General features: G+C 36.1%; 3 protein-coding genes across 12 annotated transcripts in view; 1 reads left to right on the forward strand and 2 right to left on the reverse strand.

Moving 5' to 3' along the window:
- LOC105215883 (sulfotransferase 1 family member D1) overlaps nt 1–25,917 on the reverse strand; it is a 524,336-nt gene that overhangs the window by 446,982 nt on the left and 51,437 nt on the right. For all 9 annotated transcript variants that reach the window (XM_029042669.2, XM_054229141.1, XM_054229140.1 and 6 more), the window contains exons 4-6: nt 25,560–25,884; nt 25,427–25,496; nt 25,218–25,358 (exon numbers count right to left, since the gene is read on the reverse strand). In XM_029042669.2, coding sequence (XP_028898502.2) covers nt 25,223–25,358; nt 25,427–25,496; nt 25,560–25,884 — 531 coding nt within the window. In that variant the 3' untranslated portion in view covers nt 25,218–25,222. The remainder of the gene's footprint in view (nt 1–25,217; nt 25,359–25,426; nt 25,497–25,559; nt 25,885–25,917) is intronic.
- LOC105215898 (glycoprotein-N-acetylgalactosamine 3-beta-galactosyltransferase 1) lies at nt 9,359–15,642 on the forward strand. 2 transcript variants are annotated; one of them, XM_054229145.1, is made up of 4 exons: nt 9,359–10,051; nt 14,850–14,946; nt 15,016–15,291; nt 15,356–15,642. In XM_054229145.1, exons 1-4 carry the CDS (start codon nt 9,627–9,629, stop codon nt 15,524–15,526), a joined length of 969 nt encoding a protein of 322 aa, XP_054085120.1. In that variant the 5' UTR covers nt 9,359–9,626; the 3' UTR covers nt 15,527–15,642. The 2 variants fall into 2 exon arrangements, with proteins under 2 accessions (XP_054085120.1, XP_028898498.2); XM_029042665.2 differs by lacking the exon at nt 9,359–10,051 and adding an exon at nt 13,418–13,959 and having other exon boundaries at nt 15,356–15,614.
- On the reverse strand, nt 18,614–21,454 carry LOC105215897 (polypeptide N-acetylgalactosaminyltransferase 8). The gene is made up of 3 exons (XM_029042662.2): nt 20,832–21,454; nt 20,006–20,774; nt 18,614–19,938 (listed from the first exon to the last, which is right to left on the reverse strand). The coding sequence occupies exons 1-3, from the start codon at nt 21,194–21,196 to the stop codon at nt 19,264–19,266; spliced, it is 1,809 nt and encodes a 602-aa protein (XP_028898495.2). The 5' UTR covers nt 21,197–21,454; the 3' UTR covers nt 18,614–19,263.

Genomic DNA, 25,917 nt, shown 5'->3' on the forward strand with positions numbered 1-25,917 from the left:
AAATAGACACAGTTGTTTAGTCAGGCTCTTTTGCCTCCCTTTTCAGCTAGCCAATATCACACTGAAGAGCTTTAATAAAGCTTATGTAGCCATATATGTTTAAAAATCACACTTGAGTTATCATAAACCACCGCTCGAATATGATACTAGAAGTTTAGTTGTGTAATCGTTCAATTCTGATATACAGTGACCAAAAAAGTTTACGTACAAATCGTTTTCAAGCATATAGTCTGAAAATCCAACTAAAACAAATCGTAATCGAAATTTTTTTTCATACAATGTTCAAGATTAAGATTAAATATTTGGCGTAATAATACCCTTTTAATAACATAATAATAATGCGTTTTTCGGAGAAATCTAACGGGAATAAATTATTTGTGTTTAAAACTATTCAATTGCTTAAATGATGTCTCAGGAGAATTCTAATTTTGTGTCGAACGTCAAAGTGTAAAGTAAAAATGGGTTAGGGTCGTGAAATTTCATTTGAGAGTTCTGGGTGTAGCGTACATCATCAAAGCATTCGAAATGTACTTCACACGAATGGGTACTATGTGTACAAAAACTATTAATACCTCGGGCGAATCGAGAAAAGAAGCTTGCATTTCTAAGCAAATACCCTGATAAACCAAACTCGTTTTGTAATTTTTTTATAATTTGGGTTCGGTTTTTGAGTTTTTTTATATAAAGGAAATAATATATTTAATTGAGTTTCTTCCAAAAAACAACATGTACGTAAACTTTTTTTGCCCACTGTAGTTTTTTTATACAGTGAGAATATGTGCTTTACATTATAAATGCACAGCTGATGAAAAAAAATTTAAAAATAATAAACAGGATTTAGAGTATATTTATTTACGTATAGTAATGTTAGTACATTTTGAAATGCATAGCATAAATTAAATTCTTCAGATTGTGATTGTTTAAAGCTATTAGTACATTTAACAAGCTGGTTCATGCAATCACGTGTCTATCTCTGGCGACAACAATTACTATGTGTACAACATGTAGTAAATAATTTTATTCTACTAACGCGTTTCGCAAAAATGATATTGGATATAGACTAATGTATGTATGTGATTGGCGTTGCAAATGTTTAGCCGGTTACCACTTCTCTCTCTCCTTCGTAGTTCGGCGCCAGTTGGAGATCCCAAGTGTAACCAGGTCGGTCTCCACCTGGTCCCTCCAACGGAGTGGAGGCCTTCCCCTTCCTCGGCTTCCTCCGGCGAGTACTGCATCGAACACTTTCAGGGCTGGAGAGTTTTCGTCCATTCGGACAACATGACCTAGCCAGCGTAGCCGCTGTCTTTCCATCGTCTGCGGTACTCGCCGTTGCCAATGTTCTGAGGACTATAAATCTTGCGCATAATTTTCCTCATGAAAACTCCTAGTGTCGTCTCATCTGATGTTGACATCGTCCAAGCTTCTGCACCATAAAGCAGGACGGGAATGATAAGCGACTTGTAGAGTTTGATTTTGGTTTTTCGAGAGAGGACTTTACTGTTCAATTGCCTACTCAGTCCAAAGTAGCACCTGTTGGCAAGAGTGATTCGGCGCTGGATTTCAAGGCTGACATTGTTGGTGTTGTTAATGCTGGTTCTCAGATATACGAAACTATCTACTACTTCAAAGTTATGGCTGTCAACAGTGTTGCGAGTGCGCTGACTGTTTGTTTGATGACAGACTAATAGTCCCACATAAATATGTATAAAATATTTTGAGCTGAGAATGAAGCTTATTTAATCAAGTCTGTCCGTTTGGTGGACCCACAGTCTGCTGAATAAAATAAAACTTGTTGAGTGCGCAACGGTCATAGAGGCGGGTTTAAATACTGAGGAAGACAGAACTCAAATTGAAAAGAAAGGAAATCAATGTTTCAAAAGATCGTATCAATTGCTGTTAGAATGGATGTTCGACCGAAGCAGTCTTATACTTGCACTTTGATATATGGCTTTGATACTTTAATCAGGGAAGTGGCCATCGATTACAACTATAGTCAATTAAAGTAAAGTTATATTTTTTTTTTTCCATAAACCAGAAATCCCACCATAATGATAGAGATTTTGCTGAGCAACTGAAGAACGGAAGTCTAACTATACTTGTATTTACGATCGAAATAAATAAAATAACAACTAAAAGTACTTTCAGTAAACTCACCAATGATTACGGTGAGATGATGCTTCCTATGAGACAGCAGCTGGAAGGACCACCAGTGCTTTTGCAGTTTCTAGCGATTCACACAAAACAGATTGCAAAGCAGTTCGAAGCTACTGATAAATCCTTTCCTTATCGAACCCAAGGTCAGTGTTCCCGCTCTGCTGTCGGAGTGAATACTCACCTCGCTAAAGGAAACCGCACTTCGGAGCTGTTTGTTTACTGTTACCTTTAAAGAGCCACCTCTGCCTGCAATACGCTGTAATGGTCTGGCAGCCGAAAACTGTTAATTGACAACTTCCTGCAGAAGGCTCCCCCTCCCACCTTCCCCGTGAGCTTCGATACATCCGTGAAAATCCACACTGCGCCTCTGCTCCATCGGGAATGAATCTAATATTCGACAGTTTTTTATTGCGGGTAGAAAAAACTCCACAGTTATTAATTTACTTAGATTTCGTAGAGCTTTCTGAAATAACATTACCCCCGAGAAGTCATGCCAAACGCTTCCGAACAGATTTATCGACACCTTCTTAAGACATCTGATTACATAGATCCACAATCTCAGCTGCGAAACTGAAAGTAAAACCAAAAAAAACAAAAAAAAAAACATCCAATCAGCAAATAAATAATCGAAATGGAAATAAAAAACGTAAATTGTATTTATATTAATTCGATGGCGTTTCAATAATTCGAATTCACGCTCGCGCAATCAGCAGTGCCTCCCATCGATTTCCACACCAAACCAGCGCGCAAATCACCGTAATTTGCATCGGCTTAGAGTCAGCTCGAAGCGAGTTTTCAAAAAGTGGGTCAACAGCGAAGTCGTTGTCGACGCGTCGGTGACGTACAATGCGTCACGCCACAGCAAAATTAACTCGTTCGTAGCCACTGAAACCATTGAAGCCATGGAAGCCGTTGCAAAGCGACGTTGTCTTAGTCGTTTAATAACGCGCGGGAAACCGGTTTCACTTTCATGGTGCGGGTCACATATGGTCTGCCTTACAATTGGATATACAAGAATTCATTCACTCACTTGTTTGTACAAATGTACATATGTACATATAAATATTTACAACTTCGAATCGATATGAGATATGTTGAGCGAAGATGCTGATAGCAATGGAGATGGAGATGCAGATGAGACGCCTTGGCGGCCACGCGTGACAAACTGTAACTGCTGCACGTACACAAATACATTAATGTATATATTCAAGCACATACCCCATTGTGAAATGAACTGGTTACAAAGTAACTGAAAACTAGTTTGAAGCAAAACCCCAATAGTCGGCCGACAATATTTTACTACCTACAATCAGTAAGTTATCAGGCCTTTGTTTCAAAATATGACTCAGTCTCAGAAATTTCTTTCCAGCGTTCATATATTTAAAGTCTGAAAAGCGGTAAAACTCGCTGAGGGTCCTGAGCATATCCAAAAATAATAGTTTGTTTCCGGTTTTATACGATTTTGAGTCGGTCCATTGCATTCAGTCCATTCGGATATGTGTATATCTCAAAATATAAAAATGTGTTTCTGTTTTGGTGGCCATGGAAATATGGATAGAAATCTGTAGGTAGATATCAATAAAAAAAATCAGGTTTCCTAAAATTGATCAGGTCCAAGCAATGCTTAGAATCTCCAATTCGTTGTTACTCTTGGTCAATTAAGATCTTGTGCAGCACCCACTTTGCACTGAACTGAAATTGAAATTTCATATACCCAAATATCCAAGACCGATCTGCCCTACAAATGCATTCTTTTGACATCTTCAGATACTGACTGTCAAATATCTCAATCAACCTTATTCTACGTTCATCCAAAATAATTTGAAAATTGAAATTCGTTTAGAAAGTTAGGTCTAACTACAAAGAGATATATGAAACTAATTTATATTGTATAATTTCTGCGCATCTGGCATTTACGAACCACTTCGGTACGAAAATCGTGGTCATAAACTATTATTTTTCAGACTAGTTAATTTCAGTCTACACGCAAACTAGTCTTTTCGTTGAGTATTTTCATATTGCACCACCTGTTAGCTGTTCATAGTTACTTTTGGCATCGTGCGTCTATCAGAAAATTAAAAGGCTTTAATGACTTGTTGCTGCCGAAACATCGTAAATTCCCCATTGTTTGGGAGACTCGTTGGCGTGAAGCTTTTGTTCAATAAATCGTTAACTTCGTTCAGCAGATAGCTTAACAAGAGATCAAAAAGATCGAGCACAGTAATCAGCCGACACACACATATTCGTTAACACATATTCGTTAACACACACATTCGTTAACTAAAGCTTACAAAACGCACAACGCTCTGAGACGGAGCATGGCGCATTTGTTGACGGCACTTTCACTTGGCAACCGTGAATTTACGAATTTACGCCCAACTCTTGACTTTGACTTTTCTCTCTCTTTGACTGCTATTGAATTGTGCATTTTTTTGCTGTTTTTGTTTTGACGGCGTGTTTTCGTTTTTCAACTCCAATAAGTCATTACACTTCCACTCATATGACATTTGTTATTTTGTTGTTTTGTTATTGTTGTCATATTTATTGTTTATCTTGTATGTGATTATTCGTTAACAAATACGCGCTTGAAGCTTTCCGGTAATCACTGTCAAATATTTTGGGCATTTTGCTCATTTCGGATTATGACCATTGTAAAATCCATCGACGGCGATTTCTTTTCTTAATTAAATAATGCAGCCAATTGAATTCAATGATTTTGCTGAAATTTATGAATGCATAAATTAAAGAATTTAATTCATATTTCTGGGTTTTCATCGATTTCGATTTCACATTGTTGAAGAAAGTAAAAAAATTTAAGATTTTCTCCAAGGTTAACAAGCGATAAGAAAGTGCGGCATGTGTCAAACTCTCTACACTGAGTTACAAAAGAACACCCTACCGCCGGTGAAACGTATGGGAAGCGTTTAAAATTGCGCTGAATTGAGTTACGACCACGCCCATATCAATATAATTTCGTATATTATGATTCGACTAATATCTAAAATGTTGTAGTGAAATTGGAAGTACATATTTTCTTGAAATTTTTTTGGGTTGATATCACAAAAGGGTAGAATCGATTAACAACTTTCTCTAGACCCATACATGTGCACTTGTATGGACACATTATCTTATCTTCTTTTATAACTACATCTATATTACATCTCCTAATTACTTACTATTCCGTCCGGAATTCATTAGTAAATTAAAATACATATATACATACATGAATGATATTATTGTAGATATCTCCTTTTAGATTAGCGCTATAACCGTCTAATCTATTTCGGCCGAGTTGGCAACAGTGTATAATAGTTTTATTCACATATCGGTTGTTCGTGTCACCTTAAACTAAAAGATCTAACTCTTTAGGGTTATATATACCAAAGTGATCAGGATGACGGGAGGAGTTGAAATCCAGATATCTGTCTGTCCGTCCGTCTGTTCGCGCAACCGATAACTTGAGTAAAAATAGAGATATTATATACATCTTAATATATATATATAGATGTATATAATATATATATATATAATATAAAAATCCAGTGTCCGTGTGTATGTTCCGAATGAACTCGAAAACGAGTTAACTGATATTCATGAAAGTTGGCATATAAATACATGTAATTTGGTCGAACTTAGATGATAGGATAGTTATTATTCAAATTAATCGTCTCCACAATTAATAATTAACATTTGTTTTTACTTCTAATTTACAGTTACATATGTAAATATAATACGAGGGCTGCTATATATATTTCTGACCTAGGCAACACTAAGTGTTGCCAGGTGCAATCTGACATTTCCATTGGAAATTTGACATTTTTTAGCATAACATCACTCAGAACGGTTTGTCATTTAATCGTGAATTGTTTTATTTACAGGGAATTAAAAAATTCATCTCGGCCAAAAAATGGAATTAACTCGTGAACATTTTCGTGCGATCCTTTTTCACAACTTTCGACGTGGATTATCGCGACAAGAGTGCATCGATGAACTATAATCTTTATATGGCTATGAAGCACCGTCCTATAGCACTGTGAAAAACTGGTACAACGAATTCAATCGTGGCCGACGCTCGTTCAAAGACGAATTCCGTGAAGGTCGTCCAAAAACAGCCGTTGTGCCAGAAAACATCGATGCAGTACGTGAACTGATAATGCAAGACCGTCATGTAACATATCTTCAGATAGAGGCATGCCTATGCATTTCTCCCACCAGTATACATTCGATATTGCATGAACACCTGGCCGTAAAAAAGGTTTGTTCTCGTTGGAGCACGCACAATTTGACAATCGCTCAAAAAAAGACTCAAAAAAAGTGCTTCGAAAATTGGTTTGAGCGCATGCAAAAGTGTATAAATCTTGATGGAGAATATTTTGAAAAACAATAAAACCATTTTCGTTGATAAACATTCCTATTTTCATTATTAGGCCAGAAATATATATAGCAGCCCTCGTATAAAAATGAATTTCTGTTCGTTAGTCTCGCAAAAAGTCGAGAACGGCCAAACCGATCTGTCTAATTTTAATCTTGAAATATTCGTGGAAGGCCAGGAAAAGATTAGAGAGTGAGTAAATATGGAAAAATTGCGCCACCAAGTTCTGCTTAAGTACTGAAAATGGAAGACTTAAGCAGTGCTTAGGTAACAGCTGATTTTTGTTTTGAAAATTGACTTATGTGTCAAAAAAATAAAATAAAAATTATTAGCTGATAATTTTTTTGGAATTGCTTGCATTCAATGACGGTTATATGCCCTCCTGCGTGTTGCATTAGCTGCCCCCACTCGCTTGCGGTGAGATTCGGTGTCCTTTTATTGTTTCCATCCATTTCCCAGATTCTAAATTTATTCGTCGCAAAGTTATTTTTCATCAACAATAATTTCAATTTGTCAGATGGTACAACAATGCTTAGCTAAGATTTTATTTGGGCACAACTTAAGTACGAACTGTGAAACCGCAAATTCTCAACCGCTTTCTCTGCAACAAACAGTTGACTCCGCCTTGAAAACTTTTAGGGCTAATTTTTGGTTCTATATGAACCATATAACCATTGGTCTTCATAAAGGTTCTGAATCTTTCAATTAAACAAACATGACCAGCTCAACAGGTGCTGCCGTCGTTCACACTACCGTGACATATACATATATTTCAGAATGATTGTGATAATACCTCCAAATTGCTTAATCAGACTGAAGTAGCACTAGACTATAGTAATTTGTAATCTTTGCTTATTAAAAGAAACCAATAACCTCTCATTAGCTATGCAAACGAACGTAAGTACCCGTGAAAAGCAATGAAGTGCAACAACCGCGATAACAAATTCGTCACCGACTTAAAAATACGCTATAGAAAATTATCAACAATGTTTCAATGCATTTTGTTAGACGCCCACCTGTGAGTCTGGGAGCGTGTGTTTGTAATTGTAAAAACGTGCGCCCGTTTATTGCAGCTCCCGCAAATTGCGCTTCAAAAGTCAACTGTCAATGAATCTAGAGCAGAACATTTGCTGGCACATGCCATAACCAGACAAATACCATAAAATATTTGCTTAAGTCGCTAACTGTTTGTATTAGCAGCCAACACGTGGACGTCGCATTTGTCTCTATGAGTAAATACTTCTCTACCGCTGAGGTGGTGAGTTGACTCATTTCTCAAAGGTAATTATAAAATTTTCTTTTAAACTGAGAATTCAAAAATTTTCTATTTGTTGATGATCGAAGTTTTTTATAATTAACGATGCTCTCAAAGTCTCTGAGCCTCAAAAGACGATCATTCAAAAAAACATTCTTTGGTATTTATTTGTTAAAGATTATCTCTTTTAAATGTAGGTCATGGCTACTTCTCAGATGGTCCACCCGTTGAGTCGTCAAATATTTGATGACTCGGTCGATCATTTCACTGGTAACTGGGTAAATGACACGCGTGATGTTTTTCTCCAAAGCTTGAATCGAAGCGGTCCGCATAGACTTTAGACTTTACATATCCCCACAGGAAAAAGTCTAACAATGTGATATCACACAATCTTAGTGGCCAATCGATCGGCCCAAAACGTAAAATTATCTGCTCACCGAAGTGTTCTCTCAATAAATCTATTGATTGATGCGATGTGTGGGAAGTGGCGCCGTCTTTTTGAAACCAAATATTGCCGAGATCACGAACTTCTATTTTAGGCATCGAATAGTCGGATATCATGACACGATAACGGTCCCCATTGACGGTTACGTTCACACTGGCATAACTTTTCAAAAAATATGGACTGAAACAAATCACTCTAAATATTTAGTTGTTTTTTCTGGATGAAATGACAACTCTTGAATCTCTTCAGGTTGTTCTTCGTCTCAAATGCGGTAATTTTGCATAGAGCGCAGTGATGTCGTTTGGTAAAGTCGAGCGAATATTATCCAATAATTAATGCTGGCGCTCAAAATTGATGATGGTGTTGCGAATAGTATGCTCAGTAGGCCGATTAAATTTGCCATAGGTTGAGCGAAGCGCGCGAAACACATTATTTTCAGAATGTGAATTTTCGTAATAAAGTTGAACAATTTGTAAACGTTATTCAGGCATAAGTCTTTCCATGATGAAATGCTAAAAAATACTAAACAAAAATCATGTGACAGTTGTGTGAAAACTCACGAGTGCTCTGTCAAAAAAAAGGCAATTGATAAAAATACCTCAACATAGATCACCCGTTACATAATCGATGACCTGAAAAGTATATTCCATTTTAATTTTCTCGACTTTAATATTCAATATACATTGTTTCTGTAGAACAATTGGTTTTTAGCATCGGTGACTTCTTTTCAGCGAACAATCTCCTGAGGTTTAAGAAATACAGCAGCAATTCAAAACCACTTATCCCATTTGCGATATCGTTTTCAGTCATTTTTTACTCGACCAACACATATTTTTAAAAATAATTCCATAACCTAAATTTTCAAGATATATACGTCCGACACATTTCTTTGCTCTCTTTTGATTGTCAGCTATTCCAATCAACCACATTTGATGGGTTATTAAAAACATTCATTCATTGATTATTTTAGGTTTGCGTCTAAAAAGGAGTCTTTGGAAGTCCACTACCTGTCAGATTTTAGCAACCCCATTAACAAACCAAATCAATTGTATTTTTTCATTAAAAATTTTTTCATTATCTACGAAATTTGTTTTTCTGACATCATTGAGTGACATTCAGCGTCGAAAGAGTACAACAGATACTCCAAAAACTTTAACTGACTCTCTTAAGATGGCGATTTGTAGAACTTCTGACATACTCATGCTTGCTTGACTTAAGAATGCCTGAAATGTGGAAGATGTGCCGAAAAATTATCAATGAGAACATAATCTTTCTCTGTACAACACCGTTATCTAACTCCCAACAGTATACCAATTACTCGATTTATAGGTATTCAGTATTGAAGATTGCAGAACAGAATTAAGTCCATTTAGTAGTATTCTAAAGTAGTTCATGCGAAGATGTCATTACCAAGAGATATTTTACAAAAATATTCAAAATTTATTTATTTACCGTTAATCTGCCTAATCGCGTTAACAACAATATATTTCGTACAAAGTGAACAAAAGCGCTTATGCAATGAAATCCTAAAACTCAGATCAGCTAAAGAAATTTTCAATGAAAAACCGTTAATATTTTGTCTAATTGTGCTCGTTTATCCAGCTGACCCGAGCATAGCGCTGAAAGTCAAAAGAACCTGGTCCACGCACTGCAGTCGCGTGCTATTCGTTAGCCAGCATCAGCACGAAGTGCTTGAACCGTTGGTCATACTCCAGCCGAAGACTACGCGGGAACATAAATGGCAGCGTTTACGTTTGGCGCTGCGCTATCTCTATGAGAACCACTTCGACGAAGCCGACTGGCTGCTCATCGCCGACGAAACCAAGTAAGTGACGTTGAATGACATTTAATGTGAGTTTTTTGAATTTTATTCAAAGCGCTTCTCTAATCACAATGCAACGATTCGGCTGCAATCAAGTGGCTCTTAGCGTTATTTATATGCCATAAATAGTCGCCTAATCCAAACAAGCCATAAAAATTTCAATATGAATAAAACAATTATAATTGTCGCTATTTATGCCGCGTAAATAATGCGCGTGAGACACAAGTGTACGGTTGTATGTACGAGTATTACATACGCTCGTGAGAAATTGTGCGAGTTGGAGCCAAAGCACGCCAGCGCTGTGACTCTTCCCTTCTTTATTACAGGTCTAAGTCAAAGTCAATTATGGGCATTTAATTCAGTGTACTTCCATTTAAACTTTATTGGGAGTAATAATCTGTAATAAATTCTTTCTATACGTATACACATTGCTTGTGGCTTTCATTATCACGAACGCCAACCATCATACATTGTCGCGACGTTCAAAACTTTCATTTACTGTGTAGACTTTTTTGATATGAGCTCGTATTTTTTTTGCCGATAAAGTTATCAATTGACATGATGTTGCTTTTAGGAAATTACTCTCTGCAGCGCTAGAAATAATATGCAATACCAAATGATGCAATATATAGTTACAAAGTTGTGATGAACCAAATATTCGATAACTTCACCATTTTTCATAAGTTTGAAAATACATATAAAGTTATATTCGTATTGAAGTAATCTATCGTTGTATTGAACGATTGTATAATTTACCTATAGTACTTAATTCTTATTTTATTTATATTTTGGGTATCACAAAGGACAGTCGAAACAGTCTTAGTGAGATTTTCTGTTTCTGTTCTGCTCTGTTCTTGACCTAAACTAACCCTTTCTATTAAGCTTACTTCTCTCCCAAACTACTTAAACTAGATCATTGAAACTTATGGGAAACATATCTCTCTAACGTTTCTTAATACAATATGAAATCGGTTAAATTGAATCAGATTCTGAAGTACATTTGATTTAACACCACGAGTTCCGAGCGACTATATAAAGTAAATTCGCCATCGAAAAAGTAAATCTTGACATCTCCCTGGCGATTAGACATTTGATCGTTATTTGGAGATGTGTTAAGAGTAATTCCTTCTCTGATTATAGCATAGATGTTTACATCGTATTTATTCTAGAAAACTATCTACAACTAATGCTCTTACGATCCTCGGAACTTATATTTAAAAAAAGTTTTGAATGAATTTTTGAACGTGAATAACTTGCAGCAGTTCTTGACTACATGTCGTGGGCTTTAATTCTTCGCGAAGATTTGAAGGTGCTAATTTCTGGTGTATACAATCAGTTTCGGTTACCGCAATTTGATCCGCTAAACAAGCTAAATTGTGTATATACATATGTAAATCTGCTTATATGTACAGTGGAACTTCTATAACTCGAACTTCTATAAGTCGAAGATCGCCATATCTCGAACTTTTGAATTTGCAATAGCGTTTAGAAATCAAATTTCCTTCCATAAATCGAACTTCTGTAACTCGAAGTTCTCCATAACTCGAACTCTTGACATGACAATAGAAGTAAAATTACATACAAAATTCATTCTATAAATCGAACTTCGACCAGGGGATAATACAAAATATAAAATTGTACTATCGAGGCAGTATTTTAAAAGAGTCTCTCTATATCGTATGGAGGATAAGAAAAAAGTGATATTATACTTAGGGATTGCATAAATTATGTAACAAAGGCATGGGATACAGACTTCAATAGCCGATCAATAGCAAACTGCAACGAACAAAATTACAGAATAGATTTTATAAAGTTTTATGTACGATGTAAATAAAAAAAAATGTGAATAAATCTATATTTTACAGCTTTTAAAAAAATTATGTTTAAATGGAAATTTCTATAACTCGAAGTTTTTTTTGGTGATTATGGTGATTCGAGTTAGAGAAGTTCCACTGTATATAAATACGTTTGTGTCGTCAAATATTGAATTCTTGAAATGTTTGTTAGTTTTTATTATAAACTGCACGAGCTTGTGAATGGAGAACTGATGTCGAACGGTGTCAATCAGTATTCAAACATACGCTCCACTATTTAAATATTTACGCGTAAAATTAATTTATGCTGCGAGGTGTTAATTATTATTAGCAAATTATCTCCCACTCTATTCATTAGATAAAGTAGTATATACCATGTTGTTAGTGTAGAGTTATTAAGCATTTTCAATTCAGTGATATTGACAAGGTTCGTGGTTCGTCCAGAGTCGTTATTGTCAAATATCGTCATCGAAGTATTTGATAAATTTTTGACGAATGTTCATAGAAATTTCGGGATTCCACCTATGTATCTAATAGTCGAACAACTTAAATACTGCGAAGTGTTCGGTATTGCTATATGTAAGAATTAGAAAATTCTCAACTGTGTTCTATTTCGCCGCCAGTTGTAACTAGCGCTATCTATGCGAATACTTAGTTCAAATGGTAAAGGAATACTACCCACCCTTTGGTTCGAACTATTTTATAAAAAAATCGAATCCAAGGATCACTTGGCAGGACAGGTTTAAAACTCGTTTTCTGGAATATCCTTTGAAAGTCAGAAAAATATCTGACTTATATGCCTTTTTCAGTGCTTATAGTTTAAGCTAAATATGTATTTTATAAATAATATATCCATGCAATAATGTCTTGTGTAAGGTAACTCATCTAAGACTCGATATAATTTACTGAACATAACACTTTCACCAAACTTAATTGAATAGAAAACTTAGGCCTAGACAAATACATATAAAGATCGTTTGAATAAGTTATGGAATCAAATCTTATTCTATTCTACTTATTTACAAATATAGTATACTGACTGATCAATCTATGGGGTCTGGACAAGAAGAATTTACGGATTTGTACCATGTTTTGGAAAAGAGTTGTCTCTCTATCCTCTGAGATCTGTTGTACCTCCAGAAGAGGATCAAGATTTGTAAATGATTACGGAGTTATCGTTTGCTTAATCTGTTCATTATATTAATCTCCATTATTTAAGGAAATGTTAACTCCACAAAAATTTTATACTCCAGTGCAACATGTTTCGATGGTATAAATACGGGCCACATCGAACAATAACGGCTAAGAACATCTCCCAACAATGTAGGTACTTTTTAAACGAATTTGAAATATAAGAAAGATAAGAAATGTCTGAAAATAATTTGATGGAAAATTGCACTTGGTGATATTCGTTGATAATTTTAAAAATGTAACCAATACATTAAGTACTTATTTTAGCGAAACATATGTACACCACACCATTATACATATGTAGATTTACTAGCAACATTTCCGATAAGGAATGATGTGATATGATCACGTCTTTGTTTGGCAAAACGCCCCACACAAGTTTACATTCCCTCAACGGTAACTAGCGGTTACAGTGCGACGACAGATCTCATTACTCTAACGGCAACCACGTGTGTTGGATATGGAAAAAGAGTGTACGGTGTCGAGCGAGTCCACATGGAGGTCGTACATCGTCGACTTGTATGAAAGTTTTAAGATTTTAGTGAAACTTTTACTAATATTCTTGCTGTGCTTTAATTGTTCTCAAACCGATTACACGCGCTTGCTAAACCTTAAGTCAGATTTAAATGACTCCGTAGCGGTGGTGCCAAATGTTACGCGAACGCGCATCTTTTGCTTAATCTTCACCAATGACTATGGAAACGACTATATTGCTATACACGGCCACGCCACTTGGATTAAGAATTGTGATCGCTATTTATTCGTAAGCAATGAGGTGCATGCCGTACTTGAACCGTTGCTTGTTAAATATCGAGATCGTTGGGACACCCTGAAGGTCAGCTTATTTCATGTGCATCAATATTATGCCGCTGACTTAGATTGGTTGCTGATAGTAAATGATAACAAGTAAGAGAAACAGGAAAAGTAGTATAAAATTGCGATAGATCGATACAGCTTAATCTGTTAAAAACTCTAGAATCACCATATATCAAATTCACATATTGATCAATATAAAGGTTAATCCATTTTGAGGTTCCCTACTTTTTAGAAGACACATATAAACAAAAAACAGAAAATTCAAAATTTAATGTATAATGTTTATTATCATTAGAAAGAACATTATTTGGCATTTATTTTTGTACTCTCGCAACAAGTTGCTAAGAAAGTATAATAGTATTGTTCATCTAAAAGTTGGTTGTAAATCCTAAAACCAAACGAGTTAGATATAGGGTTATGTATACCAAAGTCATTGAGATATCCTGATGAAACTTGGTACACACGTTCCTTGGTACCATAAGAAGGTTGCTTTCGTAATTTCTCGACGTAAATATCGCCTAGTCGTTTCATACGTCAGTCCGGGTTGTTACAAAAGTCGACGACTCTCCACGATCTTCGTGTACACTCTCAGATCCGGTTGCTGCATTTTCTTCACTGCGTGCTGGATGTGGTCTATTCGGTCGAATATTTCCAATAATGAATGCTGGGTCTCAAGATGGGTGATGATGTTGCAATTTGTTGGAGCAATGAATCTTATCAGCACGATCTTGAGTTTTACACTGTAAAAATATAAAGAAGAAACGCAAAACCGTTTTCGAATAAAACGCACAAGTTGTTTCCGAAGGACCTTACTTAAAATTATATATTTCTACTCGAACTTTTGTAATGAGTGTTTGTAATGAGATCCTTGAATTAAGGTCGAAGAATAGTTGCGCTCTGACATCATGATTCAAAATTGCTTTAATAAATATTTAAAGTTACAACATTAAATTGATAATCTTTTTTATTATTATTGACAGCTATGTGGTTTTGGAAAATTTGCGCAAATTGTTAAAACCATATTCCCCCGATGAGCCCATTAACTTTGGCTGTAAAATGAAGGATACCGACAACCAGGTAAATATAAATGTAAATTTATAATCAAAACGCAAACTATATTTGAGTTATTTAATATTCATCTCACAGACATATATGCGTGGCGGCATAGTGCTCAGCCATGAGGCTTTGCGACGTCTGGTCGTCGAGGGTTTCACCAACGCCAGCCTTTGTAGAGCAAATGATACCCCATACGCCACTGAAGAAATGGGCAAATGTCTAAAAAATTTAGGCGTTGTTGATGGTGACAGTCGTGATGCCATGGGACGTCAGCGTTTTATACCTTTCCCTCCGGAAGATTATCTAGCCAACTTGTCACCGGAAGTGGAGGAATGGTTTGCAAAACGATCATTCTATGAAATCAATGTAAATACAATTTATTTGTAAATAACACTGAAAGTACGTTACAATTTCATTTGTGCTCTTTCAGGCCACCACGAGACAATTGTCACCCGAAGTTATTTCGTTTTCGGATGTTTCTCCAAGCACAATGGTGACTCTGCATTATTATATTTACAAGTTGAGAATATTTGGCAGAAAGGTGCTCCCTCAAGCTCAAAATGTTACGAATCATTTGGAAAACGACACATTGCTTTCTTAATTTAATTGATAGAGAATTTTTTAATTTAATTTATTTTACTTTACACCATTTCTGGAAAAAATTGTAGAATCTAGATGTATTTTATATATAAGAAATTAGAAATATAATATTCGAAGATTTCTAAAAAATATGACATTTTAAGCGATTGAACTCTTCTTTTTTTATTATCCTATACATATATATATATACAGAGGTAGTCAAAATTATTTACACATCGGACGATTTTTTACATGTTTCACAGAAAAAGCTTTTGCTTGTTGTTGTTGTCTCGGGGTAATAAAATCCTATGTTTTATAAACCTTGATCTATTCCTGAGCGAATGAAGTAAGTTTGGCTAGAATAGCTAGAACTATGGCGGAGAAATAAGCAAGTGCACTGAAGGCTCGCTGTAGTCAAAAGTATTTACACACCGCGATTTAGCCTTTATTCTTGGATTTGGTTTAAGAAAAAGTAGTGATTGGTTTCATAACTAACTAACTCAGCTTTAAATTATAAAAATTGGTAAATAACATGCAGAAAACGAAGGAATTATGGATTATAACTAGATCGGAGACTGTTACAAATTTTAAGACTGGTATTTCGACTCCGGAGTTAACAAAAATTTGTAGAATTTAAAAGATTACTGTTTGTAATGTCATTAAAAAGAAGGAGACGAACAATTGAAAGGATAATTTAAAGGGAACTGGTCAGAAACCTGTGATAACTCAAGGAAAATGTAGAAGATTAGTGGAAAGTGTCATACAAAACCCGCAATTAGTCCTCTTAATATTGTAGCACCATCGAATCAGCATATTTTGCTGAAAATTCAATGATGCTACACTGTTAAGAATATTTAAAAATAGTAACATAAATACCTATGTTGTGCATAAAGCTCACCTTTTCCGAAACCAAAAAATCTTTATTTCCGAAACCAAAAAAGCGATATGCCTCTCATTTGCCATAGATTGCGTCCTAAAGCCTGTCGTGGGCAGATAAGGCTAAATTATAGTTCCAGGGCTTCTTTAGTAAACGCTTTATGCATTTACCTCGTGAGAAGATTAATATTGCAGTTGAGGTGCTAAACAGAGTCGGAGGTGACATTATGATTTTTTGGGGATGTTTTCCTTACTTAAGTTCTGGAGATTTGGTACTACTTTAGGGACCCTAAATCAATATAATACCGAATATATCAGTATTCACATGGCCATGCCATTGTAGTGCTTAGTCGGCCTTTTCCAACTATTTACTACATTTTACAACAGGACAATGCTGCATTTCATAAAGGATCGTTACTAACAAAACTTTTAAGTGAAGCAAATCAAGTTGACCTCCACAGAGTCCCGACCTAATCTTTATTGCAAATATTTCATTCGCTCAGGAATAGATCAATGTTTACAACAACATAGCAATTTGTTACCATGCGACAACAACAACAACAAACAGCAAAGGTTTTTGTGTGAAACTAGTAAAAAAACGTTCGATGTGTAAATAATTTTGACTACCTCTGTATATATGTAATATATACTATATATACAGTGGAACTTCCATAACTCGAACTTTTGAATTGGCAAGATTAGAAATCAAATATTTATACAAATTTCCTTCCATAATTTAACCTCCTTTACTCGAAGTTCTCCATAACTTGAACTCTTGAATTGATAATAGAAATAAAATTTTATACAAATATCCTTCCATAAACCGAATTTTTCGATCAGGACATAATACAAAATTTAAAATTTTACCATCGAGGCAGAATATGATATTATACATATGGATTGCATAAATCATGTAACAAAGGCATATGACACAGACGTCAAGAGCCAAACAATACCAAACTGCAACAAACAAACTTTTTGCGAAGTAGATAAATAAAACTGGGTATAAATCTATATTTTACAACTTTTTCAAAAATGTATGTTTTAATGGAAATTTCTATAACTCGAAGTTTTTTTGTGGATTATAGTGATTCGAGTTAGAGAGGTTCCACTGTATATGTAAACAGGTCACTTATATTATAAAAATAATCAAAAAGTAAAGTGTTGGAAATTGAGATTCAGGAGAATATGAATTTTGGATTTCTGACAAAAGAAAAAGGTCCATAATAAAAAGACATACGTATATAATATTGAGGGAACCCTTGTAAATAAAAATGTGAATTTTTCTTATTTAATTATATTTGTATACTGTAAAATGAAAGATCACTTTCGAACAAATTTAAAAGTACAGTTGAACTTCCATAACTCGAACTACTCCATGGCAAACGAAAGTATTGCCCCATCTTTTAAAAATTTATAAATAATTCGACATTTTTAATGTAGAAGAAACGGGATTGTTTTTCAAATGCTAACCAGACCAAACTTTGACTTTTAAAAACGAGAAATGGAATGGCGGCAAACACGAACGAAAAATTTTAAATTCTTCTTATTGGCAAAAGTTAGAACCCTCTGCTTTCGTTGTCTTAAATGGTTGTCTGTCGATTACAAGCTTAATTCCAAAGCAAGCATTTTTACATGCAGGACTTGTGAATTAAACACCCATTGGATGTTTTTCTCTGATAATTCACTTTGTAAGCGATGACAACCCGAACACTCCGGTGTATCCCATGGCTTTTCGGTCGGCGCCAACGAAATTCTTTCCATTGTCTGATCTAATTCTTATGGGCACACCACGTCGATTCACAAAGTTACGTATGGCAATAATACAGGAGTCTGTACTCAAATCGTGAGACAGCTCAAGATGCACAGTACTCACAGTAAGACACGTAAAGAGTGCAACCAATCTCTTCTGAGTACTAATCCGAACAGTGATAGTTACTGGTCCAAAGTAATCGAGTCCAGTGTAGCTAAACGAGCGCACGTAAGGAGTGAGTCTGTCTGATGGAAGTGGTCCCATCCATGGCGCTGATGGAGTAGCTTTATTCAAGCGGCGCACATCGCAACTGGCAATGACGTTGCGGCGAAGGCATTCTCATTGCACCATTTCTGAAATAGAAACGAGGTACGGCATATTTGACAACCTCTGGTAATTGTTTGCGCCACTTCACCCATGCGACTTATCTACATAAGCAACAAAATTTGTATACGAAGTAGATAAATAAAACTGTGTATGAATCTAGAATGTACATATGTATGTATATTTTAAAACTTTTTGGAAATATTTATGTTTTTACATCTACAACTCGAAGTTCGTTTTGGGATTCTGGTGATTCGAGTTATGGAAGTTCAACTGTATTTCAAATTAACATATTTACGAAAAATATAACAAATTGGTAATAATGACAATTTAAAATGGATCCAAATTAGGGAGGTGTTACTTTCACTTAACTGCAGTCTTTCAGCTCAGTGTCGTCGGAATAACATACAACCGTTATTTCTAAATAATGTGATTTTTTGCAAATATCTTGTAACCCCACTTTTACTTTTATAATAATTTATACTAATGTGATCAATTCAATATATATATATACATATATATATATATATATACTTAAAGGGCAAATTGCATTATAGGAACTATTCTTCAATTATAATTTCCTCCTCTTGAAAACATTATAAACAAATATTGAATTGATCACATTAGTATAAATTATTATAAAAGTAAAAGTGGGGTTACAAGATATTTGCAAAAAATCACAATATATATATATCTTCGATTTAGATAGGATTACATATGTAGATTATATAACTACCTATTTTTGCTTAATATATATGTATGTATGGGCTTAGAAGAGCGAACCTCGCCTCGATGACTCTGTTATGTCATCGCATCGCATCGTCTGCTTTTAAATCCTTAAAGAAGTTAGCCATCAATGTGTGATTCACAAAACCAAAGTTCCATTTCATATTCACATTACCGGAATCACAGATATTCATGTAAGCCCGCCGTGTAGTGACATTCGCTTCCAAGCACCTGCGCTCACTCCAGGGTTCGCCTTGCATCAATAACTGTGTTTGCTGATCGTAAAACCAAAACTGATTGCCGCCCTCGTAATGACATGGCCACAGCCAAACGGAAGCGTTCGGCTCCCTTGATTGTAGTTCTAGGCAGTTGTTGTTTGCCGTTTGTAGATCGCGATGGAAGGTAAGTTGCCAGTTTTGTGAGGCAACTGGCTGTTTGAGATTCGAGGAGCAAGAACGTAAATCACCCATCGGTTGTTTTGCAGGAAGCTGCAATGTATCCAAACAAAGATGGGGCGCAGCAAAGCTCTGTATGGCACCAAACGCAAAATCGGGCGGTACGACTGGTGGATACATCTGCATCAAATCTGGCGCTATGGTGTCGAGAAACCATTTAAAAGACTTGCAGTGAAGCTGTTCGCGCAAAGCGCGTCTGGCGCTCATATCACCCACGTCGAGTTTGCGAAGCTCTGGGTTATGCTTATATAGTACATCTTGGTATTCATCTAACCAAACTGATGCAACGCGCTTGAAATTCTGTGTTGGTGAGAAATAAAATATTACTTGGTGTGTAACAATAGTTTTGCGTAGCATTTTTGCATACCTTCTCCTGATAATTTTGAGTACCATTTGTGTATTTCACTTCAAATTTTTCGTCTCGATAGAGATGACCAAATCTCGAACAAGGCACTTCCAATAAACGACCACCACACATCCATATCTTAAAGCTAAGCTCAAATTGCTCTGCACCCCATACTTCCAAGCCTTCGTCGTAAGCGCCTAAATGCCAGAAGAACCTCGCACCTATGGCGAAGAGCCCACCATTCATCACGGGATTATTGTGAGGTGTTGGCAGACTCGCCTGCTCCTCAGCCAACAGTGGCAATTCCACATAAACGAAATTCCAATTGAAGCCACCACGAGCAGGCGCCCCCTCTATATACTCGAATGTGCCGTAATCGATAATGTCTATCATCGGCGTGGTGCTCGTTTGTGGATCGTCCACAATCGGTTGTAGTAATGGCGGCAACCAATTGTGTGCGGCCTCCACATGTGCGTCCAGAAATACGAACGCCTCACCGGTCGCCATACGCGCGCCGGCAACACGCGCTCTTATCAAGCCCTCATGTGTCGTAAGTTTCAGTATTTTCAGCTTCGTGCCGAATTTCGCTAACAGTTGCCGCTCGAACGGCGTCTCAAAGCGCGGCGCTGTGCTGCAATCGTCCACTAAAATAATCTCGTGCAATAGCTCGTGTGGCGTGCGGTTCCAGAGGCTGTGCAGCGTGCGCTGCACCACCGTTGGGTGTTCGTCGTGATGCACTATAATTATGCTGGTTGTGGGTAGCACTTTGCGGTAGGTTAGGCTGCGACAACTGTTGGATAAGACAGAATTGGTAAGTAGAACACGTTTAATTATGACTCAGACTCACCGCAAGTGCCGGAAGTCAGGCACCGCGCGCTCGGCTGAAATTTGCTCTGAGAGCAAAGCGTTGAAGCCGTAGGTATGCCAGCTTGCAGCGGCCGCCTCTTTGTTATGGCCACTTGGTAAAACCGCCGGTCGACCTTGCTCACCTAATCCCTCCCGCTCGGCATCACGTGTTATGGCTGCATAATCGTGCCAATCACGGCATTCTTCAAGCTCTTCATTGTCTTTCTTCAACTGCGTTTCTTCTACTCTTTTTCGATGCGTGTAAAGCTGGTGAATGGCAATGAAAATTATGCATATCAAGATAATCTCCAGAAGTGTTCGCTTCCTCCTGAGTCTTAGGTGTAGACCAGACAATGTAATGTACATTACGTCGGTACGTCGGCAAAGCTTTCAAGCAACTACTTGAATAGAATATTAAGATTCTTATTTCTTGCTTAATTACTATATTTATACATGTATGTTGTTTCAGCTTGAACTATTTACATAACAGCTATACTTAAATACTGTAACCATTTCAAGAAAATCAATTCTAAAATTAATACTCTTGTGCCTATGCACGACAAATATTGGGCGATCAGGTGTGGTGAATAAGTCGAGAGCTTTCGGTGTATACTTGAAAGCTTTCATAAAGCTTGCCTGCTTTTAGGCAGTTTTAAATATAAAGTTTTGTTTTGTTACAGATAAATGAATTAATTATTATTTAAAAATAAAGTCAACTTAAAGTTGGTGTTTTTTGTTTTTTATAAAAGTTTTTAAGGCTATTTAAAGTGTGAAAGTATTAGGGTGGAGCGTTTATTATGTAGATTTTAAAAATTATTTTTTCAATGGATTACATTTAAACATTTATTACGAAAATATTCTTTTACATTACTTAAAATACTATTTAAACATCAAACTGTTATTTTTTATTGAAATAAGGTATAACAGTCTTGTCTTAATGAAACCATCTCTTTTATTTGCCCCACAAACTTCACACAATACAAACCAAAGTCTCATCCTTCCTTCCGTCAAAATACAAATCACGTAGTATTTTATTGCAGTCCGCTTTTTGTTAAGATGATCTCGCCTTATTTCTTTCACGGCGCAACTTTGAACGTTCAATGGCACTACTTGGATCGTTTGATGAAATAATATCAACGTCTTTTAAGATGCTAGCGCCTCTATCGGAGACTCCAGTACGATCACAGGCAAGTGCTAATGACGGTAAATTTAATCTCAGAGGTGGTGATAATTTTCCCCTAACCTGTTCTTTTTTTTCAATATTTGTTTATTTATTGAATCTGCTCTTTGGAGCCTAACAATAAGTTATTAAATCTTAATTCTAATTAAAACTAGACAAGCTCAACCAAGTGATTGAGTTGTTTTGGTGAAACGTTGCTCATCAGTGTGCTGGCATATCTCTTCTTTTTAGACGTGATTGATTGCAAGAATGTACTAAAGCGTTAGCCAATGGGTTTGGGTGATCTCGGAGTTTGGATAAATATTTGTGTCTGCTGTTCTCCACTTCTTTCTTTACCATGAGAATACCAAGATCTTTATGGATATTTTCATTACGCATGTACCATGGTGAGCATGTGATTGTTCTAAGCATTTTTGATTGAAATCTCTGAATCATATCGATATTGGTTGCACAGGTCGTACCCCACAGTTGAATGCCGTACATCCAAATCGGTTTTATTATCGCGTTATATAACAGAACTTTGTTGTCTAGGCTAAGTTTTGATTTTTTGTTTAGAAGCCAATTTAAATTTGCAGCTCTTATCTTCATGCAGGTTATTTTGCTCGATATGTGTTTTCTCCACGTGAGCCTTCTATCTAAGTGAATACCAAGATATGTTACTTCAGTCGCTTGGGGCACTAAAATATTGTTCATTTTAACTGCCGGGCACGTTTTTGGTCTTAGGGAAAATGTAACATGCTTGCACTTTTGTTCGTTTACATTTATACGCCAGTTGGTTAGCCATTCTTCGACAAAAATCAAATGATCTTCTAATACTCTTGATGCTATAATTGGGCATTTGTTTCGGCTCACTAAAGCTGTGTCATCCGCAAAAGTTGATGTCAAAACATTACTAGCTGTTGGAAGGTCAGCTGTATATATTATGTATAGAGTTGGCCCTAAAACACTGCCCTGAGGTACACCAGCTCTTATTGGTCGTTCTTCAGATATGAAGTCTCCTACTTTGACAGTAAACTTTCTATTTTTTAAATAAGACTCCAAGGTTTTATGCATTTCGAGATGTAAGCTTTTTTTAATCGTATATAAAAGCCCGTCATGCCACACTTTATCGAACGCCTGAGCCACATCTAGAAATATAGCAGAACAGTACTCTCTATACTCGAACGCCCTTCTGATTTCGTTAGTAATTCTATGTACTTGTTCTACAGTGCCATGTTTTGCACGAAAACCGAATTGGTTACATTATTTTCATGGAGGAAAGGAGACATCTTTGATATTAACACTTTTTCAAATATTTTAGAAAGACAGGGTAGAAGACTGATTGGTCTGTATGAAGACGGCTGTGTCAAGTCTTTACCTGGTTTCTCTATCATGATTATCTGCGAATTTTTCCATGAAATTGGGTAGTACCCGAAACTGAAAGTAGCGTTAAAGAGCAAGGAGAGCACTGTTAAAGCAATATTTGGTAACTCAATTAGCATTTTTGGAGTAATTTTATCGTGTCCTGCCGACTTTTTTGGATTCAGCTCTTTTATGGTTTTAATAATTTCAGAAGATGACGTTTGAATAGACCCAAGCGACTCGTTAGCGCTATTGGAGATGATTGGCAGCTTAAAGCTGTTCTTTGGGCAATTTGGTTGAAATACCTTTTCTAGGTGATTTGCAAAACAATTTGACTTATCCTCGTCGCTTCGTGCCCAGTTTCCACCCAAGCCTCTTATAGGCAAATTGGAGTCGACTGGAGGCTTCATTGACTTTTGGGCTTTCCAAAGAGAATTTCGTTTGTTTGAGTTTGGACACAGTTTCTTTATATAATTGTGAGTGTGGTATTCTTCCTCACGTTTAAGCGCTGTTTTTAATATTCGCAATATATACAGCATATTTTAGTTGAAGCTGAGTAGAAGGGGAGCGATTTAACTGCCATTCACGTCTAGCTCGCCTTTTTTCATTTACAAGCTTTTCTATTTCATTATTAGTGATTTTTCTTCGGCTAATTGGTTTATTATTTCTGTTTGGTGTCGCTATGACAGCTGCATTTGATATTACATCATTAAATTCTCGTATGCTTTCATCAATATCTCTTTCTGTATCTATTTTTAAATCAATATTAATGTGGCTACTAACATATTTTTTATATTTTAACCAGTTCGTTTTGTGAGATGTCAGACCCACTTTTGGCTCAACGAATATGGGTTGTTCACACAACTTTATTAGTACAGGTGAATGGTCAGAAGATAAGTCTGTACATGTATCAACTGTCACAAGTGATCTATCTATATTTTTGGTTACAGCGAAATCAATTAAATCTGGTAGTTTGTTGAGATCACTGGGCCAGTATGTGGGCTTGCCAGGAGATATTATATCAATGTTATTGTGGTTCATAATGGTTTGGTACAGCTGGCGTCCTTTCGGATTAATAAGACGTGAACCCCAGTACATGTGTTTTGCATTATAATCTCCACCTGCTAGAAATCTATGACCTAGCGTTCCAAAAAAGTCTTTAAATTCGCTATCTGTAATTTTAAAACGAGGTGGGCAGTATATAGCCGTTAGATTTAAATCAGAATTCCTATTTTTTAAGGATATTGTTGTAGCTTGTAACTGGGCTGTAACATGAGATTCCTAACCTGTTCTGGGTCGTTTTTTTTTAGGGTAGCATCTAGCCCAATGCAAAAGCTACAATTCCCGATATCTTTGCACTTACAACTTCAGATAACAAATAATCTATGGGACTCTGATATATGTATATATAGAGAGCAACACTCTGGAGAATTACTTGAAATTGTAGTAAGAGACCTTTTTTCACCACCAATAAGCAACCGCATCGGAAATTGATCTATTTTGTTTTGATTCAGCATCAATTCGCAGTTAGAAATCAGGTCCATAATTTTTTTTTCGTTGACTCGTATGAATATAAAGTGAGAGATACAGATTACAAAAGCCATCTATAGGAAAAATAATAGTTTCTAGATTTTTTTGGAAATAACAAGTTATCGTCTTAATATAAAATATGTAAAATGAAACACCTGAACAATAAAAATTACCCATTTTCACTCAACCAATATAATTGCGTCTCTTTGGCTCATTATAACATGTTTTATTTATTATTATTATAAAATTTTTTTTATAAAATTAGGTTAAACTGTTTATATTTCAAATAATAATGCTAAATAATTCCCTTGACATTTGTCAAAATAATCACGTCGTAATCGCTAAATATCGCCAAAAATATCAGTCATACTAACATTAAATTGACCTAGGAACTGCTCTGACCACTCGTTGATGCGACGCTGATCTTCTTCGGACAATTCATCTTTGTAGCTGCCAACTATACCACGGCGCATAAATCTATATTTCAATGAAATTTTTAGTTTGAGAAATATTATATTCTCACATTCTCTGCGGCCAATACTTACTCGAAGTCAGAAGCAACAATTCTCTTACCAGAGTTTTTAATTAATTCTGTTGGATTCGCTTGCTGATTTGCTACGGATGTGAATAATAATTAACGGTATATATAATATTTAAATAAAGACTTTACACCATTACCTTTCATGTTTTCGAATGAAAGATGCTTCAATAGCTTCTCCATCTGCGCTTCAGTTAAAGCGGGTTTCTCTAAAAACACAGCCAATCGCTCCAAAACTCCGCGCAGATTACTCTTCATTTCCTCAAAGGTGATGAAAAAAACTTCAGGCTCTGCACGCATTTGCCACATGGTGAAAACGTGTGGCCAGTAAGGTGTATAAGTGATATTGGCATTTAAGAAATCATCGACGAACTCTTTCGCATTACCTCGGTAGGCGCCCTTTCCGCGTAGAAAGTGACTGAAGGAGACCAGTACATCTTTCGGGTTTCGAGCACAGTAAATCAGCTGACAAGATATAAATATATATATATGCGATCA

Source organism: Zeugodacus cucurbitae, chromosome 4 (genome assembly GCF_028554725.1).
Source record: "Zeugodacus cucurbitae isolate PBARC_wt_2022May chromosome 4, idZeuCucr1.2, whole genome shotgun sequence".
NCBI classification, from domain to species: domain Eukaryota; kingdom Metazoa; phylum Arthropoda; class Insecta; order Diptera; family Tephritidae; genus Zeugodacus; species Zeugodacus cucurbitae.

What these genes read in the sequence shown, in the direction of transcription:
- LOC105215898 (XM_029042665.2), top strand. Translation starts at nt 13,514, where the DNA reads ATGGAAAAAGAGTGTACGGTGTCGAGCGAGTCCACATGGAGGTCGTAC. An exon ending in CTGATAGTAAATGATAACAA is followed by an intron (nt 13,960 to 14,849) that starts GTAAGAGAAACA and finishes TATTATTGACAG; the next exon opens with CTATGTGGTTTTGGAAAATT. An exon ending in GATCATTCTATGAAATCAAT is followed by an intron (nt 15,292 to 15,355) that starts GTAAATACAATT and finishes GTGCTCTTTCAG; the next exon opens with GCCACCACGAGACAATTGTC.
- LOC105215897 (XM_029042662.2), bottom strand. Translation starts at nt 21,196, where the DNA reads ATGTACATTACATTGTCTGGTCTACACCTAAGACTCAGGAGGAAGCGA. An exon ending in CCTGACTTCCGGCACTTGCG is followed by an intron (nt 20,775 to 20,831) that starts GTGAGTCTGAGT and finishes CTTATCCAACAG; the next exon opens with TTGTCGCAGCCTAACCTACC. An exon ending in CTCAAAATTATCAGGAGAAG is followed by an intron (nt 19,939 to 20,005) that starts GTATGCAAAAAT and finishes TCACCAACACAG; the next exon opens with AATTTCAAGCGCGTTGCATC.